Raw genomic sequence first — 20,444 nt, forward strand, 5'->3', positions numbered from 1 at the left:
ACTTTTTTTTTTTTAAAAACATATATTTATTATATAGCGTTTTGGCCATTTTCATACATTGCAAAAATAAATTAGAAATACATTTACAGGTAATGTTTTCTCATATGGTAATTTTAGCAGTGAAACAACAGGTCAAGCTGTTCTAGCAAGGTCAGGCCAAGAACAGACCCCAACAATTCTAGAAAGTCATCACAGGACCTACAGGTACATCTACCATCAGAAAGAGGTGGCCTGCCTGAACAGACCATATTGGCATCTTCATAACACACGTTCATTTACTAGAAACACGACTCTTATGGCCACTGTTGGAGCATGGCTTTATTAGAATGGACAGAGGAAAGCTTTATATGAAAGGTGTTCAGAGAAGAAACAGTACACACTACTATTTCCATTGTAAGCAGAGTAGGGTTTCTCTTTATTAGGAATACAAACGCAATTCATTAAATAACTACTGTACATTACCAAAGACACACAGGGCTGCCAACATGGAGAGATTCAAAAACCTACTCTCCTGCCATTCATTAAGGATTTTTTCAGTGTCTGTTTTTTTTAAAAAATGAGGTTTTATACTGTCCGAACAGGAACTGAGAAGCTGTGTGTGCTAATTCAGAGGTCTGGAAAAGTTGGCAGCCCTGGATTTGCTTTCTAGAGGTTTGTGGAAAAAAAAAAATACAGTATAAGAAGACAGACCATGCAAGAAGCTCTCATGCAAAAATACTGTAACTTTTGTCGTTAAATCAAGATGGGAGCAGAAAGCAGCTCCTCCTCAACATTCTCTTGTTTTAGTTAAAGGCGTTATTAGATATTCTACATACATACAAGATATTTGGTATGTTGAATAAGCTAAGGCTGGTAATAAGTGAAAATAACGCTGCAGTGAAAATCATTATAGTGGTCAGTGGTTTTAGATAAAAAGGAAGCAGTAAATGTGGCACAAAACCCTGTAACGTCTTCTGTACTTTTATACAAGACAAAAACCTTCCAGTCTATTCTCTACATGAGGGCAAAAACACAGCCGCTATTTGGGGGATGTGGTCAGTGTTTATATTAATGCAGTCACAAAAACCTTGTGTCTCCTTTTTTGACATACTATTTTGACACAATGTGAATTTGGCAGTTGTACTTTACACTGTGTCAAAATGTCATGATAAATAGACCAATAGAAATGCTCCAAAATGAAATAAATAAAATCTTTTTTACATTGACTTCCATTGAAAGTTAAAGTTGCCATTTTGGAGAAGACAGCTACGATTATGCAGAACGTTTGCAAGCTCTTGCAAAATTTTATACCAAAATTGCACCCATATTGCGCGAAAGGCTTTCCTTTGTCATAAAGATGGCCCGGGTCTGCAATATCATAGCACCTCAGCTGGGATTTCTGGTCTCGCTGGTAAGCTAGGGCTGGATTCACAACGCTTGACTAAGAAAAACTTAAGAAAATCGAATGGTCAAACACTTAAGAGCTCACCAATATCTTCTTAAGCATTTTAGTTTTAAACAATTCTACTTAAAAAAAATTTAAATAAAAAAAGGTTTGAGCTATTCAGACCTTTATGAAATTCTTAATGATTTATTTAAAATCTTCCTCCAACACCCTTTGTGGTTTTCTTGTGTAGTCATTTGTAAGGTAGCATACGAGTTTAATAGAAATAACGCAAAATATATATGTTTTGACATTATTCCATTAAATCTGTCAAGTGAAGGAAAACACGATGACGATGAAGGAAACAACCAAAGGGGGAAAAATTCTAGTCTGTCTTACTGTGTTCTTACAGCCTAAAATCAGCGCGAGACCACAATAAGGATAAGAAAATATTTACGTTTTTTTTTAAATAATGCCAATTGTTCCTAGATTTCTTAAGAGAAAAGATAAGAATACACAAGAAAGTTCTTAATATTACTAAAGAACTCAAAAATGTATCCTCAGCCGAGACAGTTCAGCACATCTTCATATTTAATCTTGGTAAATTAGGCATAGTTTCTAGTAATTCAACTATTTAAACTGATCAATGATCTGAGAAATGAATCTTCTGAGCTCTTACAGTCTACAAGACAATTGTGAGGTGATCTTACGGTTAAGAAAATATGTAAGAACACATTTTTTTAGACAATACCAATTGTTCTTAGAAAGACAAGTTATCATGTAATCAGGAAAAAAAGCACATCAAAGAAGAATTTCTGTAGATAGTTTTGGGAATCCAGCCCCGTCTCCCAGATCGCCTTTAACAACTATTCAACTTTTTCCAAATCATTGTAACATGAAGATCACCAGAAGCTGACAGTGAGCCACAATGTTCTGAGAAATGTATGAGTTATGAATGAATAACAATATTTCCCATCTCAAAGCTTTGGTACGTGCTATACACACCTTTTCCAAATGCTCATAAAGTAAAAACATAAAAAATAGAAAATAGAAAAATAGAAAATTCCTTTGACAAAAAAGAAGAAATTAAAGAATTTATGCAAATGTGCCAACAAAGTGGCCCCATAAGAAGCATTTCTCTGATAAACAAAAAAAACAAAAAACAAAAACAAAACACACACACAAAAAACAGTTCAATAGAAAAATATACCTCTAAATCTCTGTTCTCAACCTAATTCTAAAATAGCTACATGCTGGGCAACAAGAAAGACATCACTGAAGAGAAACATTAGCTGTAAATGAAAAAAAGAGAACTATGTTTACCATAATTTGCATAAACCAATCAGCAAGGCAAGTCCAGTGCAATCAAAAATGCAAGCTCAGGGATTCTTTTTCTCTATAATGTGCCATCATTGATAAATCACTGAAAATAAACAAATCTATGATATGAAATTTGCCCTAAATCTATGCAAAATTAAAGTTGCTTAGTGCTACATTCTAACAGTGAGAAGCGTCTTGCCATGAGCACTTTTTATAACAAATCCCAGTTTGGTATAAAACCCATAATATGAATGAGAGACAGTACAGTACTGAAGTATAAAAAATGTCTACATGATGTGCAGTATAAAAACAGCCACATACTTGCAAAGGGAATGGCTTCTCATCTCAGTAGACTTACAGAATTATTAAAATTAGGACAACAACCTTGAATATCAACTTTGAATAAATAAATAACTCAACCAGAAAATAAATGCGTAAGGTCATAGCTTACAAAGCTGAATTGATGTTTGTTTGTAGTAATAAAAAGTAGTTCATGCCAAATACAGTGGTCATAACAATACACTTTAATATATCTATATATATATATCTATTTTTCCATCATTCTGCTATAAAAGGTGCTTTTCTCTGGTTATGTCTAGAAGCAAGTATAAACATTTTGCTTAAAAGGTGCATTTAGAGATTAAAATGAAAATTTAAATTAAATTAATAGATAAATAAATAAATAAAAAGGGCTGACTGACTTCATGCTAGAATAATGGCAACGTTGTCTATTAAGAGAGAAAGCTTACAGTGCTCTAAAACTATTTGCCGCCCTCCCAATTTCCTCTATTTTTGCATATGTGTCACATTTAACTGTATCAGATCGTCCTACTACACTACACAGGCAAAAGCTTTGGGACGACTGCTCATTCTTTGTTTCTTCCAAAATCTAGGAGATTAGAAAGAGTGCATCCTGTTTGTGTTGGAGTAACTGTCTCTACTGTCCAGAGAAGTGTTTCTAGTAGAATTTGGAGGATGGTGATTGCATTCAGCAACAAATGCATTAGTGAGGTCAAGATGTTGGATGATCACCACCACACCTCATCACCCAACTCCTCATCTCCTCATCCCAAACATACTGGATGAAGCAAAGGAAAAACAGGTAAATCTTTATCTTTAATAAACTGAATCTTTTTAAAGCTGCATTGTGTGTTTAGTCGTGTTGCCTTTATATTATATTAAAATGAGTTCCAAAACATGTAAATGTGACAAATGACAAAAGCAAAAAATGAAGAAACTGGGAAGAGGTGCAGCTACATCTTCACAGCACTGTACCTGGATCAGTAGACCAAAATTTACTAAATATGAAAAAATGATACAAAAAACCTAATAATATCTGGTATTAACATTCTTTGGACAAATCCTTACAAAGTGGAAAAGATTACAGTCTGCAGTCAGTGGTGTAAAATAAATGGTGCAATACATGAGAAATAAGCCTATCTAGGCCCACTGGTCATTGTTCTGTATGTAGACATTCTCACAGAGAGGTGTTCGGGCCGTTTCCATGCTCTGCCTGGCCCTGCTGACCTTTTAACAGTGGGCTGGGGAAGACAGTGTTTGTGCTGCAGGTTGGGATTTTGTTTGGTTGAAGAGTTTTACTGTATGTGGACCTCCAGTCTCGTTCAAAGACGGCCTTCGCCTGTTCCACTACAGTGGAGCTCCTCTCGTTCACGTCGTCTGCTTTACTGATGACCAGTCCAACTCCAGCATTGTACATAAATTCGTTCGCCACCCAGTCAAAGTTCCCTGTAGGATGAAAAAGGGAAAAGAACCACAGGAGGACGTCTTTTTATACTAATTTTCAATCAAATCTAATCTACTAGTATAATATTATACTTACTAATATAATAATGACTTACTAATAATATTCCATTCTATCAGCTCCACTTTTCATATAGGAGCACTGTCTAGTTCTATCATTCCAGACTGTAGACCCTCTGTTTCTCTGCATACTTTGTTGCATACTACCTCCTTTCACCCTGTTCTTCAATGCCACAGGACTGACCATCACAGAGCAGGTAGTATTTGGGTGGTGGGTCATTCTCAGCACTGCAATGACACTGCCATGCTGGTGGTGTGTTAGTAGTGTGTGTTGCACTGGTGGTACCAGTGGATCAGCCACAGCAGTGCTGCTGGAGTGTTTAAACACTGTGTTCACTCACTGTGCTCTCTATTAGACACTCCCACCTTGTTGGTCCACCTTGTAAATGTACAGTCAGAGACAGAAGCTCTGCATCTGTTGCTGCACAGTCTGTGTTGGTCATTCTCTAGTCCTTCATCAGCGCTCACAGGACACTGTTAAGTGGATGTTTCTGGTTAATGGACTGTTCTCAGTCCAGCAGTGACACTGAGGTGTTTGAACACTCCAGCAGCACTGGGGTGTCTGATCCTCTCATACCAATGCAATACACACACTAACCATGTCAGTGCCACTGCAGTGCTGAGAATGACCCACCACCCAAATACTACCTGCTCTGTGGTGGTCAGTCTTGTGGGGTCCTGAGCATTGAAGAACAGAAGCTAACAAAGCATTCAGAGAAACAAATTAATACAGTCTGTAATTATAGAACTACAGAGGGCTCCTATATGAGAGGTGGAGAGTATATAAAGAAAAATGAGTGTAAAAACAGTAAAATGGTGTAAATGTGTACGGCCTCAAATTACAAAGCTGGGTTAATGTTTTTTAGTAATAATTACAACTATTTCATGCCAAATACATTAGACTCTACAGTGACCATAACAATACTCTTCTATATATAGGCATGTATATTGCTATACTACAAAAGGATGCCTTTTTCTGGTTGTGCTTAAAAGCTGCATTTAGAGATTAAATAAATGAATAAATAAATAAATATGTTATATTTATTTATTTTAAATAGTGGCAATGTTATCTATTAAGAGTGAAAAACTTACATATATTTTTGAGAACAAATATTATGTACGAAGAACCAACAGTAACAGAGTCCTGTGTGCTGATTTTTCATTATTTGAATATTAGCACATAGACGTTTATGATTTCAATTAAGGCAATGACCTAAACATAAATAAATAAACAAGTCGGTGCACTTCATGCTAGATTAGTGTCCATGTTGTCTATGAAGATGGAAAACTCACATACAGGCCGCCAAATATGATCAGTTTTAAATCAATACAAATTCAGTCACTGGAGAAAGTGATTGATCGCACCTATATACACAGAGTTGTCCGTCACCATGTATCTGTGATGATTGATGCCACTGAGAGATCCATCTTCCAGCAGTCGAGGACTAAAGAACTTCTGCACGAATATTAGAAACAGGCAAAAATGGTGACGTTCAGAGTGATCAACGAGAGTATTGTGTGCTCATTATTATTCGTTTCTTCATATTTGAGACTACAGAAATCTTCTTTTTAAAGGCTGGGCATTTTGTTATACACTATATGGAAAAAAGTATTGGGACACCTGCTCATTCAATGTTTCTTGTAAAAATCAAGGATATTAAATTAAGTTTCTCCAGCATTTGTTGAAGTAACTGTCTCTACTGTCCATGGAAGAAGGCTTTCTTTTAGATTCTGGAGCATTGCTAGGTCCATGTCTATCTGCTCCAGGGTATCTGTATCAGTATCTGTGTGTGTAAGTCTGTGTCAGCAATGGGTGCAGCTTGAAGTAGCTAAATGCATTCATTAGAAGGGGTGTCCGCAAACATTTGGACACGCAAATACAATAAGCCTCAAATATATTTTGACATTTTCGCTTTTGGACTTTTTGATGTGAATCTGGCAGTTGTTCTTTATATTGTGTTGTATTGGTAATAATAATGAATGGACCAATAGGAATGCTCCAAGATGACTGGACGCCATTTCCAGCTTTAATCACTAGTGGCCAGTGCAATGATCAGCCATTACATTAAAACCAGATAAAATGAATATCACTGATTGTTTGGTTACAATTACATAGATCTGTGATGTAAGAATCTGACAGACTTTGATAAATTGCCAAACTGTGGCGGCTAGACGACTGGGTCAGAACATCGTCAAAACATCAGGCAGGTCTTGTGAAGTGTTCCCAGTATGCTGTGGTCAGTACCCACCCATAGTGATATTACCATAAACCATTTGATAGGAAATGATCAGAACTTCTAAAACAAAGGCAGAATCAACAAACTCTTATAAAATAAGTTGAAGGTGGTTTTAATGTTATGGCTACTCAGTGTATGCAATGGCCATAAAGTGGTGGGTTAGCAGATGCACAAGGTAGATAGCTCTAATGAAGTGAGCACTAACAAATTTTGACCAATAGGTGGCACAGTATTCCTAGCTCTTCTAGGTACAGCGAGCACCACACTTATAAGCTTATAGGTGAAAATCTGAGAGACTACTCACCACCTCCATTGAGCAGTTAGACATTTCCATGCACAGGCTTTTCAGAGACCACAAGAAATTGAAAGTGAGGGGGTGCGTCTGCTCCCTGCAGCTTATCAGTAGGCGAATTTTGATGTGCTTCAGGATCAAGGCCTCTCGGAGCATCCCATCAATGCGTGACCAGTATTTTCTAAAGCACACACAGCAAAGAGCCTGAATACCACCTGCATATGAATGCTAGAAAAAACAAAGTCAGTAGAACTGGGTTCTACCTTAGTAAATATAATAAGTGCACTTATGGTGCGCATAAGTGCACCAACAAATAATAATAATAAAATAACAACAATCATAGTAATAATAGTTTAGCTAATTGAACTCTAGGTTAATTACTGACTTATTATTTCTTATGCAGAAACATTTGTTAATTTTATGGAAACAGCTGAGTTTAGCCTATCTTGTGGCGTCCCACTGGGTTCTATATTAGGGCCTATGAAGCTGATGTTAATTACACAGTATGGCCAAAATAATTGGGACACCTGCTCATTTATTGTTTCCTCTAAATTTAAGGATATTAAATAAAAGTTTATCCTACTCCTCCCAAAAGTATTGGATGGAGTACCATCATTCCAGAGAATGCAGTTCCACTGCTCCACAGCTTAATGCTGGGGGGAATTATACCCCTCTAGCCCACGCCTAGCATTAGACATGGTGCCAATAGAATCATGGTTATTTATCTTCTTCAGACAGTCCTATTCTATTGGAAGTACTTCTCTACAAGGACTAGACTAGCTGTGTGTGGGCACTTGGACATCTATGTCAGCAATGGGTGCAATGAATGCATTCTTTAGAAGGGGTGTCCACAAACATTTGGACATATAATGTATTGCAGTACTGTCTATCAGCACCTACAGGGTTTATGTTTTTTGAAATATTTCCTTTCATGCAAATCAGAAAAAATATACGGGACCGGTCAAAAGTTTTAGAACACTCCCAATTTACATGTCTACAACAAGTCTGCATAACCCTTCACCACCCCGTCACATCCTTTAAGACCCTGTCTGTCAAGCACTCCTGGCTTCACATATCAGACGGAGGACTGGCTGCCTACCACAAAGCAGAAGCCGCTCAAATTCCAGCCCAGTCCTCACAATCTTCTCCCAAATCATCATGAGCTGAAGGCATGGTCCGAACTAGCAAATTGACAGTTGGCCGTTCAGGTTTAGAAATTAAACTGTAATAGTATAAAAGTCCAGTGACCTCAAGTTAAGGTAAGGTAACTATCAGGGATTTTGATGGGGAAAAATGTACCTAACGAATGAAAATGTAAAATGTCTAAATTTTATGGAACATGTTATTAGTTGACAACCTTGTGCAAATATTTGTATAAAAGCAGCGTTGGAACCGACTGCGTTACTGCACTCTCTACCACAGTATTTACACAACATCACATTGTTCAGATTGCTGTAGAAAACTGGTACAGGCAGAGGTCTTTCACACTCCAAAAACTCCACAACAGCATTAGAAGACAGCTGTCTGAGTGTCAACAACACCTTGGAGCTCAGCTCAACGCTGGACAAAGTCCAGCAAAGTTTCAACTGTGAAGAGAAGACTTGGTGCAGCAGGACTGACAGGTGGAAAAGCAGTAAGAAAGTGGAAAAATAAGAAAAAAGGCTTGTCTGGGCCCTGCAACACTCCCAATGGATGACTGAAAGATTTGGGGGTGTTCTAAAACATTTGACCGGTAGTGAATATCCATGTTCATTCACATTCAATTAAAAAGCATAGCCCAAAACATTAGTAGCAGCCATCTAATGGCCCTTATTTTATCTGTAAATCCCATGTGCAGTGGTGGCTCTATAGTTAGAACACTGGATTATTGATCACAGGGTTGTGGGTTTAATACCACTGTTGAGCAAGGCCCTTAATCTCTGCTCTAAGGGCACCAGAACACTGAAACCTATCCTGTGCTTTGATTCCAAATTTCTAGTGGATACTTAGACAGACTAGGGCTAGATTCCTCAGCCTGGGCAAGCCCACCATGCTGCACCAATAAGAGCCCTAAAGCTATATTCTTCTATTCTGCTAAAAGCTATACTATAGTAAGAAACATAGGTTACATTTGTTGCTTAAACACACACTCAGATATATAGGATTCTGTGTATGATTGAGTATAGCTGTGCTTCTACTGTGCATTATTGCCGGCCATGTGTGTTAAAAGGACATGATATTTTATGGAGCAGACAGTGAATAGACTCACTTGTGTGAATTATTAATGATGAGAGGCAGATAGTCCGTTATGGATATGTAGATGAACCTCTTGGCCTCCTGAATGACGTGTAAAATAGACTCAATGTCTCGGTTCCTGTCTTTGGGACAGAAGATATCTGGAGAAGTCTGAGAGAATAGAACAATATTATTAATGATGCAGAATTTAACATTGTTACAAAAAAACTAGTGTAAAAAAACCCTGAAAACTTGGAGGTTACTGTTTTTTTACAGCTATTTTCTACCACCTTCCAGAAACTTGTTTTTTTTTTGTTAGTTTTCTTTTTTCTTTTGTCTATGAAAAAACTAAAAGTAATGATAAAAGCATAGATACACTATATTAATATACATATTCATTGTTATAATATATATATTTTTTTACTTTGCAAAAAAACAGAAATGTTTTTTTAAAAATCTGCCATTTTATCATTCAAAAACTATTAATAAACTGATAAATTAATAACCTGTGCATTTACAATTGTACATGAATGCATATTTGTAATTAATTGTACATTTAAGCCGTTCTTTCTTTAAAAACTATAAGCCACCAAAAAAAAGAATTCATATTACAGTAGGTTCCACAACCAGCACTGCTCCCAGCGGACCACATACACACACACTTAAACTACACACACATGTTCAGGGAACAGAGATGCATTCAGGGATCCCTCAATGCAAAAATACTATGTGCAATACCCCCCCCCCCCCCCACGTGCAATTAAGAGTCATTTGCAATAACCTGTAAATAATATTGTTATTGCTTTTTAATTCTTATTTATATTGTGTTTATAGTGCAAATTATTTATCTACATTTTTGTAACTGAGTGTCTTGCTATCCCTTTCTGCTGTGACACTGAGAATTTCCCCACTGCGGGACTAATAACGGATTATTTTATCTTATCTTATCTTATCTTAGTTTTCAATGTATGCTACTGTAATACTCAATAGAACATAAAGCTTTGGCTTTTTAAACAAGTGTAATTGAGAAATACAGTGACATACTATGCAAATACACGTATACATCACATCCAGTCATCTATGTCAAAAACTAAGGTTCCAGAAGCTTCTCCAGTGCCTCTCCTAAAGACCTTCAACCTTCAAGAGTTATGACAGCAAAAGTAAACACCACGGCTTTCTTAAAAAAAATAAATAAAATAAACTCACATATTACACATATTTTACATTTTGAATAAGTAGTATTTGTCAGTTATATTTCAGCATATCAAAAGTTTTTGTTAAATTATGAAACATATTGCTATTATTGTGAAAAGAATATATGTTTTTGTTAGTTTGTTAAAATTGTCATATAAAAACATTTAATTATTTAATTATATAAAACAATTAATTTATTCCATGTATACAGAATTACCTTGTAAAAACACATGACATTCGACACACAGTGTATTCTTGTCACTGTAATAATGTTCCTGGATTTTTTTTATACAGTGCATGTACACTACATGGACAAAAGTATTGGGGAGTAAATTTCCATACTGTCCAGGGAAGCTTTTGGTCGATTGCGTTCAGTGACAAGAGCATAAGTGAGGCCGGGATGTTGGATGATCATCACTCCACCTCATCCCCAACTCCACAGCTCAATGCTGGGACATTTTATACCCCTCCAGCCCACAACCTGGCAATAGGTTCATGTACTACTGTATTGGCAATACAGACAAGCTGTGTGTGTGTACATTTGCACATCAGTGTGAGCATTGGGCACAATTTAAAGTAACTAAATGTGTTAATCAGAAGGGGTGTCTACAAACATTTGTCATATAGTGTGTGGTTCAGAGCCCTTGGTTTAAGAAAAGTTTCAGGTACTTTCTAAGTACTCCAGTCTGAATACTCCTGCAAGTGGCTGTGTACTGCCATGAAGCCTTCAACTCTGACAGGCATACATTAGTCACTCTTTCTGGAAATGGAGAGAAACATTTTCAGTGTCCAAACATATCTCTCAGAAGAGTTCTCAATCATGAGGAGAGCAGCTCTGAATGTGACAAGAACTTTGATTGATTCTCTCTCAGGCTCTTCAGGCTCTTCATAACAGTCATAGCCCTCTCAACACTGTCTGCTCATCTCTAAAGACGTCATCGATCGCAGACAATGAGGTTCACCTACAGCCAAGTCCAGCAGCTTTCCTGAGACTAAGTTTTTTGGCTATGTACACGGGTGCTGGCAATACGCGCATGGAAGCGTTTTTAAAAATGGAACTGAGTAAAATAACAACCACACAAAACTGCACAATTGCCTCCTTCACCAAAATACAGCTAATTTTCACTAGAAATACCTCAACTCTGATACTGATTCCTGAACAATATTTTAATGCTTAATATTTTAAACAATATTTTAAGATCTTCATAAGATCTTAAGTCTTTATTATAATGATATTTTATTTAAAAGTTGTTGCTTAGATTAGAGTCTGCTAACAGTAGGCCACTACTGGGCCCTTAAACGAGACCCTTTACCTCTCTGCTGGAGGGAGGCCGAAGCAATGCTGATATATATATATATATATATATATATATATATATATATATATATATATATATATATATGTGTGTGTGTGTGTGTGTGTGTGCGTGTATGTAGATAGATAGATAAACAGACAGACAGACAGGCAGACAGACAGACAGACAGATAGATAGACAGATAGACAGATAGATAGATAGACAGATAGATAGATAGATAGATAGATAGATATATAGATAGATAGATAGATATAACGTTGGGCAGCAGCAATATATATATATATACATGGCCATTCATTTTGGACATAAGTCTGAAACCTATAAGTTAAGCACCATTTACGCAACCTGTTTGTATCCTACTGTATGATCAAGAGGATATCTTCGGCTTTCCAGTGAGATGTCAATAGTGGGGGTGTGGCAAACAGAGCACATGAACTTTCTCTTCAAAATTGCAGCCATCACAGCTTCCACTTGAGGCATCACTTTCTTATTATGTGTCTGTTGTAAATAATCCAATTGTTTCTTTAAAATTATATTCTTAACCTTTCAGAAATGTACCCACAGCTTTTATTCAATGTCCTCTGTGGACAACACAACATACTGCACCCCCATAATTTGCCTACTTTGAATGAGGCCAAATTGTGAAAGCAGAGATCAGACTTGGAGCAGTCAGGAGATGGAGAAGAGGAGGTGGGCCGGACAGTAGAGCAGGTAGGTCTGAAAAGGACCTATCAGCTTTTTAGGAGCCTGAACAGAAACTTCTAGTCTTCCGGTTACTCCAAACGACCATGTTTTTGGAAATAATTTTGAGCACACAAGCCAGCAGGCTTCATCTCTGGAGGAAGCCTATTAGTGTGCTTTATGTTCATGAAAAAAAACCCAAAATAATATATATTTGTATTTATGGCACCAAACCTGAAAACATCAAACATGGAAATCATCTGAAGCACATCATGTATAAGTGTCAGCAGGTCTTATGAAGATGTGGAGAGAATTTGGAGCCTGCCCATGCCTTTTTGTCCAGGAAACAATGTGTATGAATTAGGATAGTCCTCCTGCAGGGGGCACCGCAAGTTAGCAGGAAATTCTGCAGGATTAGGCAACCAGGTTAGAGAATTTGGATTTAGTTCTTTATGTAAGCTGCTGGATCCAAAGCAATTTTAATGTACCCATTCGCTCCTTCCAGTATGTGATAAATAAGCCAAAAACCAATGAAAATGTGTGAAATTATGATGAGCCAATGTTGCCTGTGTTTGTACTGACTATTGAAGGTCAGTGACAAGGTACTGAGAAATCATCCAGTGTTTATCTTTTCCAGTAAAGTTCTCAGGAGTCTTGAGAAATTGACAGAAAATGATGGACTTTTGTTGATCATGTAAATAAAATCTGTGAACCGAGGCCACCGGTGGCCCGGCTCAATGGGTTAATATCGATTATTGCCATAACTGGTAAACTGTAATTGACATTTGTGCTTACCGAGAAATAGGCTGTGGTGTTGGTGCCATTTAGGTGAAACTTCAGTGTCCTCTCTTTGTTGTAGAGTGCAGCCAGCCGCTTGGACCATATAGCTGGTACGAAATCCCTGTACTGCAGCTGCCTGTACAGACTGAATATCCTGTGTAGGTCGAGGACCAGGCAGCTACAATTATAAATAATGACTCCCAGCTCCTTCCTCTGTTAGGAAGGAAGATGTTTAAAGTAGTTAATAATGATCTATTGGTAATTAATAGACAATTCCCTTAATATCCTCACTTTGTTTATTCCTAATATGTAAAATCATGTAGAGAGCTTGCAAAATCTAAGCAAGAAATGGTGCAAAAATGACCTCTCGTACACATTAATAGAGCATTGAACAGCTTTCAGGTTCCAAATAGTCTCATAAAATCAGGCACTGAAAAAAGTGAAAGTCTCTTAAGATTCTTTAGTCTGGATATCTGACGATTCTCATTTGTACATTATTGTGAGAATACTATAAGATTAGTGGGCATAATTTTACATGTTTCAAGTAATTTTATGTACTGAAATTGTCTTAGTCCACTGGCAGATCGTTGTACTTGTGTCAAGAATGATTTCTTAGACAAAATCAAAATTACCTGTTATTTCTTGAATGAAGCAAAATCATCTGCTAGTAGAAAATCACTCTAGTAAAAATCACTCAAAATAAGCCTAAATAAGTTAAAAAAATAAGTTAATTAAGGTGGCTTCCAGTGGTCGCTGCCACCACCTGAGGATCACTGGTTTGAATCATGAGTCGTGCAGCCTGCCATCAGCAGCCAGAGCCTGGGAAGCATTACACGTGATGGGAGAGTACTAATGAGTGGGCTGGCTAATTGGAGAAAGATTAGGTGAGTAGAAAAAGGAAATAACTGACATATATATTATTACTACAATAATCTAAAAGTGAGAAATACCAGCTATTTAGGCTACATTTACAAGGATTTCACTTGCTAAGCTACCATTTTCTGCAGCGTGGCTGTATGAACATTAGTCTATTGCCCTTTGCCATGGGAATCAAGCATGGAGGGCAGGAGGATTCCCTAGACTGTAGTACTATAACAGGAGCTTAAGTGATCAGAAGGTGTCAGGAATTCATGTGTTTTTCCCTTCATGCCAGCACCCCCCCCCCCACCCCTTCAGCCTTATCCACCTCGCCTGTGGTCTTCTGGCAGCTGGCCCAGGCCTAGTGCACTCAAGGCATTTCCAATTACAAACTCTACGCACCCAACAAAGCTGAGTAGAAGATATTAATCAATGTTGTGAAGGAAACATTAAGCTTGATATATGATAACTCTCTTCGGGGCAATGTCGAGGTTATGGTGCCAGAGCAAAAACTGACACTTCGGTACCATAAATCTGGTGCTCTCTATTACCGTAGACAACGATCTCCAGTCCATGCCAGCACTGCCGATGTACATGTGTTTCCTGTCCACCACCCAGAAGGAGGAATGGAGTTCGCCTCTGGTGAGGGCGGTCATGTTAACATCATGCACTTCTGCACCTGGATGATGAGGCAAGATGTTACGAGAGACATGAGTCACTTATTCCAGTCTTACCTTCAAATAGCACATCAGACCATTTGGGATATATTGATGAACACATGGTTTTATCTGCAGATGAGAACGTTAGCAAAAAATGATATCTTAGCAACTGTAATCCTCTTAAATGTGATTCAAATATCTAGTATTTATGATTTTGAGATCATTATCAACTACATGTGTCTTATTCCTTTGGCAGGTAATTTTGCTTATTTCAAGAAAAAATCAGAAAAGGGCTCTGAGTGGTTCAGCGGACTAAAGCGAAGTCACTGAGATCTGGCACATGCTGCCTGCCATCAGCAGCCGGAGCCCGAGAGAGCACAACTGGCCATACTTTCTCTGAGAGCGTAGATGTCTCTCTTTTTCCCCACATCACTTCAGTGTGAAGTGGGCATCTGCTAGCTGATGCATCAGAGCTGGGTACTTGATGTTGTCCACCGGTGATGTTGCATTGGTGGCAGTTTCCCAGTGTTCCAGTGAGAATTACATGTGATAGAGGGAGAGTACTAATGATTGGGTTGGGTAATTGGCCAATTGGCTAATCTTCAATTGGGGAGGAAAATTGGGTAAAAATGAACACCCCCCCCCCAAAAAAAAACCCCAAAAATATATTTTAGCTTTTGTCAAGAAATGATCTGTCAATGGAATGAACCCCGTTCAGTAGTTGAAATTACTTAAACCCAGTAAAAATAAGTAAGATATAAGTTGCTTAATCCTGTAGTACTTTTTAAACAATCTAAAATGATTGGATATTTAAACTTGATTTACGAGGATTCCACTCCGCTAAGATATCAGTTTATTTTTTACGGTCTTACAGGGACTAGGTTGCACAGGAGGTAGCTATATACAGTAAAGGACTTCTGGTAACTGAAGCCATACTGTATTTCTGCTGATGTTTAAACAGCTAATCAGGATTTGTTTCCCTGGACAAATATTTTTTGGGGAGTTACGAACATGCCTTCAGGATATGATAATGAATGAGGGGACTGGGGTTCAGTTACAGGTGGCTCCCTTTTTAAAATTGAAGGCCAGACACTGACAGTGAGGAAATTGATAGGACGTTGGATTGGGAAGAGTAGAAACTTCAGGCATGTTCCCATAGAATTCTACTTGTGACTGACTGCAGATCACTGAAGATCAGCAGCTATTTTTTCATCACGAGGAGGCTAGACATGACTGAACTGGTGGACATGAGCTGTGGAATCGTCATAAAGGAACATAGACATTGAGGGTAAGAACTTATTGTGAAGATGTTAGATTGAGAGGAGGAGGGAATTCTGGTAAGTTCCTCCTCCCAAAATACATATTTCCACAAAGTGGAAATGATTTATGAACTGGTCGCCTAATTATGTGTATGCAATATTAAAATATGAGCAGGTCTCTCTGAACCATTTTTAGAGAGTGGGAGTGCTGCCTAATTTTCCTTTTTTGTTCATGTCCATCTCTTTTGAACTTGAAACAAATCTCAAGAACTTCAGGAACATACACTACATGGGCAAAAGTATTGGGACACCTGCTCATTCATTGTTTCTTCTGAAATCAAGGCTATTGCTTGAGCAACTGTCTCTACTGTCCAGAAAAGAAGGCTTTCTACTAGATTCTAGATTCTACCAGATAATCACCACCCCAGCACATCCCAAACACCCCAACTCATCCCAAAAGTATTGGGAGGAGCACCACCATCATTCTAGAGAACACAATTTCACTGCTCCACAGCTCAATGCTGGGGGGCTTTATAGCCCTCTAGCCCCCACCTGGCATTAGTCCATGTTTATCTGCTTCTCTTCCCCTGGGTGTCCGAACGGCAGAGTCGCTCGCTCTCTTTAAAAGCAGACTGAAGACCCTCCTCTTCTGAAAATACTTAATATCAGTAATATCAGTAATAGCAGAGTGGTCACCTTACTGACTTGTGTTTAGTAGTGTCTAAACTTAGAGGTATCTTTAAATTTTTTGCCTATTCAAACTAGCTGAGGTTTTTCTTGGGTAAATAGTGAAGCACTTTTGTAAGTCGCTCTGGAAAAGAGCATCTGCTAAAAGCCTTAAATGTAAATGTAAATGCTCCAGAAAGACCTGTTTTATTGGCAATCCTTCTCTAGAGGGACTAGACAAGCTGTGTGTGCGCATTTGCACATCAGTGTCAGCAATGGGTGCAACTTGAAGAAGCTAAATGCATTCATTTGAAGGAGTGTCCACAAACATCATTCCTCATTTAAGGAAAGCGTACATACTGTACACTATGCCTTGGAATGCTTTCCAGTAAGATATTGCACTGACCATACTTTTCGAGAAGTTTGAGCTCTGGCGTTATGTTGTTGTTTTGCATCCCGTAGGCCACCTTCAGAGAAACCTTCAAACCCATCAGCCGCTGGAGTAAGAGTTGACCCTGTGGGCAATATCAGTCATAAAAGAGGAGCCACAAAAAGCAGACAAACACAACATTGCTTTCAGCACAGAAACTCTACTGTTAGAAGAAGGAGGAAGTGTCACTGGTGAAACTACATGTTGATTGTTAATCTGTAATCCATGACTAGCCAGCATTGTTCGTATATATGTCTCAATATTTCAATCACTTTAGCTAAAATATCTAAACCAATGGGCTCCATTCTTCCTTCTGTATCACCTCCTACTATCCAACTCAAGTCTAACACACCCCATTCAGCCAAGAACCTCTGTAGGCAGTAATTTGTTGGATCTGGTGTGGTGGAACAGGATTGGATCCAAAGTTTGCAGGAAGGCAGCTCTCCAGAAGCAGGTTTGAAGACCACATTCTCTCAGACCTGTTCCTGGGGGCATCCTGCCCTGCACAGAGTGCTTTCTCTGCTCCCAACTCACTAAACTCAACTAATCACCTCATCATCAAGCCCTTTCAGAGTTGCAAGGGGGTGTGTTTAAGCAGGGAGTCCACTAAAATGTGCAGGGCAGGACCCTGGTTGAGAAACACAGCCCCGAGAACGTGGCAAGGAACAGTAATGCATTGTCAGAGTGAGATCTAGATGTTCTAGAGCAGAGGTGGGCAATGGGGCAGGACTCAAGCACAGTTTGCTAACGTTCCTGCTCTAACAGACCTAATAACTGGACTGGTCAGTCAACACTGCTGCTCTCTACAAGAAAGGCCAGAGCAGACTCTACCTACTGAGGAGACTGAGGTCCTTTGGGGTGCAGGGAGCACTCCTGTGGACTTTCTTCGACACAGTGGTGGCATCTGCCATCTTTTATGGAGTGGTCTGCTGGAGCAGTAGCACCTTGACGGCAAATAAGAAGAGACTGAACAAACTGATAAAGAGGGCCGGCTCTGTCCTGGGGTGCTTCTTAGACCCAGTGCAGGTGGTGGGAGACAGGAGGATGACAGACAAGCTGGCATCCATGCTGGAGAACAGCTCCCACCCCATGCATGAGACTCTGGCAGCACTGGGCAGCTCCTTTAGTGACAGGCTGCTTCATCCCAAGTGTGTGAAGGAGCGGTATCGCAGGTCCTTCCTTCCTGCTGCAGTCAGACTCCACAACCAGCACTGCTCACAGCGGACTATATACACACACACCTAACTACACACACATGTTCAGGGAACAGAGGTAGGAAAGGCAGGAAAGGCACAAACCTGTGCAGGAACCCAACCCACCCATAATCTAGATGTTTTTCAACCCTGTCACCTGCAATTCTGAAAGGGTTTGTTAATGAGCTAAGCTATTATTAAGTCATTTTGGAGCATTTCTATTGGTCCATTCACCATGAAATATAGAAAACTGACATGCCAAAGAGAGATGCATGTTGTTGTTTTTTGCATGACAGAAATAAAATCTGTGTGTAATGGAAATGTACAAAAGTCTATGATATTTTTTTTATGACAGTTAATACACATCTTGGATTTTCCATGTGTTTAGTGTACCCTCAATATAAATGAGCAGGTATTATCTACAGCCCATATACTGTTAAATATATGCAGTTCTAATATTTTGTTTACTAAAATAGAATGCAAAAATCAATCACATTGCAAATAAACCTGTCCAGAGACTTTATTCATTTTCTTGGACAGCCTTGATTTTTCCTGCTATTTCATTTTAAAACTTGCTGTCTAAATAGAAAAACACACTAGGAGGCACGTGTTATGTTAGGTTTACAAGCAACTGAACACACATGGAGTCCTTTCTGAAAAAGACATTTGTACAAACTTGTAATGAATGGTTCTGGGAGAGTATTTATGGTGAAGCAATTAAGCTTTTTAACTCAGCATCCAAACTACCATCTGACTGTGCTTCTTAATGACACTGTGGAAATGTCGACTGAATGGGAGCTAATTTGTATGTTTTGTACATCAAATGTGATGTAAGCACAAATGTGGTGCTAACATCTTTAGACACAAATTTTCCAGGAGTTATTGGAATTTTCCTGCCAATTTCTGGCAACTAAAACTATACAATCTAATCTAACAAAAGTCTGAATTCGACCAAAATGTTTAATGGTCTAATTTTGCCTGGTTTTCCTTCAGCCCCATTTGATTTTATAACCAGAGGCATACGAGAAACAACTGTATCTCACTGGGGCTATTAGATCTGTGCAACCACCAGCTGCCCAGAGAGCAATTTCCACCCTGCTGAAGAGCTACAGGGGGAGCCATTAGAGAAAACTCATCTTCATTCAGCAGAGCATGGAGCTGGTGCAAAATATGGAGCAATCCCTCCCTATCCCATAGTATGCAATCATTTACACTGTAGACGCTGTCTGTTGTGGAATATTCTGTTTAAGGCTTTTGTACGAGGACAAATGTTGAGATAGACCAGCCACAAATCTAATCGAATTTATACAATCTTATTCCTAATGCAGGCGATCAGACAAGACATGTTAGTGTTGCACTGGAGCTACGAGGCTGAACAGTAATGGAAGATTATATTTCCCAATCAAAATCATCAAACATATTTAAACCGGTGGAGATTTTATCAATATCAATATTTGAAAATATTAAGAGATAGAGGTAAAATAACGAAACGCATATAACTGAAATGTCTAACAAGAAATACGGTTTATAGGAGTTAAAACATTAAAATGCCTAAAATTAGAATCAAGATGGAGCAATCCCTCCCTATTCCACAGTATGCAATCATTTACACTGTAGACGCTGTCTGTTGTGGAATATTCTGTTTAAGGCTTTTGTACGAGGACAAATGTTGAGATAGACCAGCCACAAATCTAATCGAATTTATACAATCTTATTCCCAATGCAGGCTGATGATTTTGATTGGGAAATATAATAGCATTCCCAACAACATGGTTAAAGATGATTCTAGAGGATCATGTCTTATTTAAACCTCAGACTTTTAGTTTGCTTTGCTCCATTGGTAATTTGAGTGGGATTACCATGGCTAAACCGAAATAGCTTTCTGGGAAGGGATTTAGTATGAATCTTGAGTCTTGTTAAGAAATCATTCAAATCATGCAAAATCATAAGCTTGACTTCTATCTTCCTGTGTGGCTGGCTTTGAAAATCTGCACAGTGGTTCAGTTTCCCAGACAGAGCTTAAGCCTAGTCCTGGACTACCTAGCAAGGACCTAGTCCCTAGGCTTAGTCCCTGTCTGAGAAACCAACCCTAGATGTTCATTTAACCTGAAGGTCCTGAAGTCTCTTACTGGCTGAGGGTATGTAAACCAATAATCAGAAG

At 38.5% G+C, this 20,444-nt stretch overlaps 1 protein-coding gene across 2 annotated transcripts in view; it reads right to left on the bottom strand.

Moving 5' to 3' along the window:
• Window positions 1-205: 205 nt before the first annotated feature.
• The window catches only part of LOC140547159 (inactive phospholipase D5-like), an 80,672-nt gene continuing 60,433 nt past the window's right edge, over window positions 206-20,444 (bottom strand). For both annotated transcript variants that reach the window (XM_072670746.1, XM_072670747.1), the window contains exons 4-10: window positions 17,067-17,175; window positions 14,628-14,755; window positions 13,234-13,431; window positions 9,282-9,418; window positions 7,046-7,214; window positions 5,870-5,960; window positions 206-4,429 (exon numbers count right to left, since the gene is read on the bottom strand). In XM_072670746.1, the coding sequence (XP_072526847.1) occupies window positions 4,161-4,429; window positions 5,870-5,960; window positions 7,046-7,214; window positions 9,282-9,418; window positions 13,234-13,431; window positions 14,628-14,755; window positions 17,067-17,175 (1,101 nt within the window). In that variant the 3' untranslated portion in view covers window positions 206-4,160. The remainder of the gene's footprint in view (window positions 4,430-5,869; window positions 5,961-7,045; window positions 7,215-9,281; window positions 9,419-13,233; window positions 13,432-14,627; window positions 14,756-17,066; window positions 17,176-20,444) is intronic.

Source organism: Salminus brasiliensis, chromosome 24, assembly GCF_030463535.1.
Source record: "Salminus brasiliensis chromosome 24, fSalBra1.hap2, whole genome shotgun sequence".
In the NCBI taxonomy this organism is placed as follows: domain Eukaryota; kingdom Metazoa; phylum Chordata; class Actinopteri; order Characiformes; family Bryconidae; genus Salminus; species Salminus brasiliensis.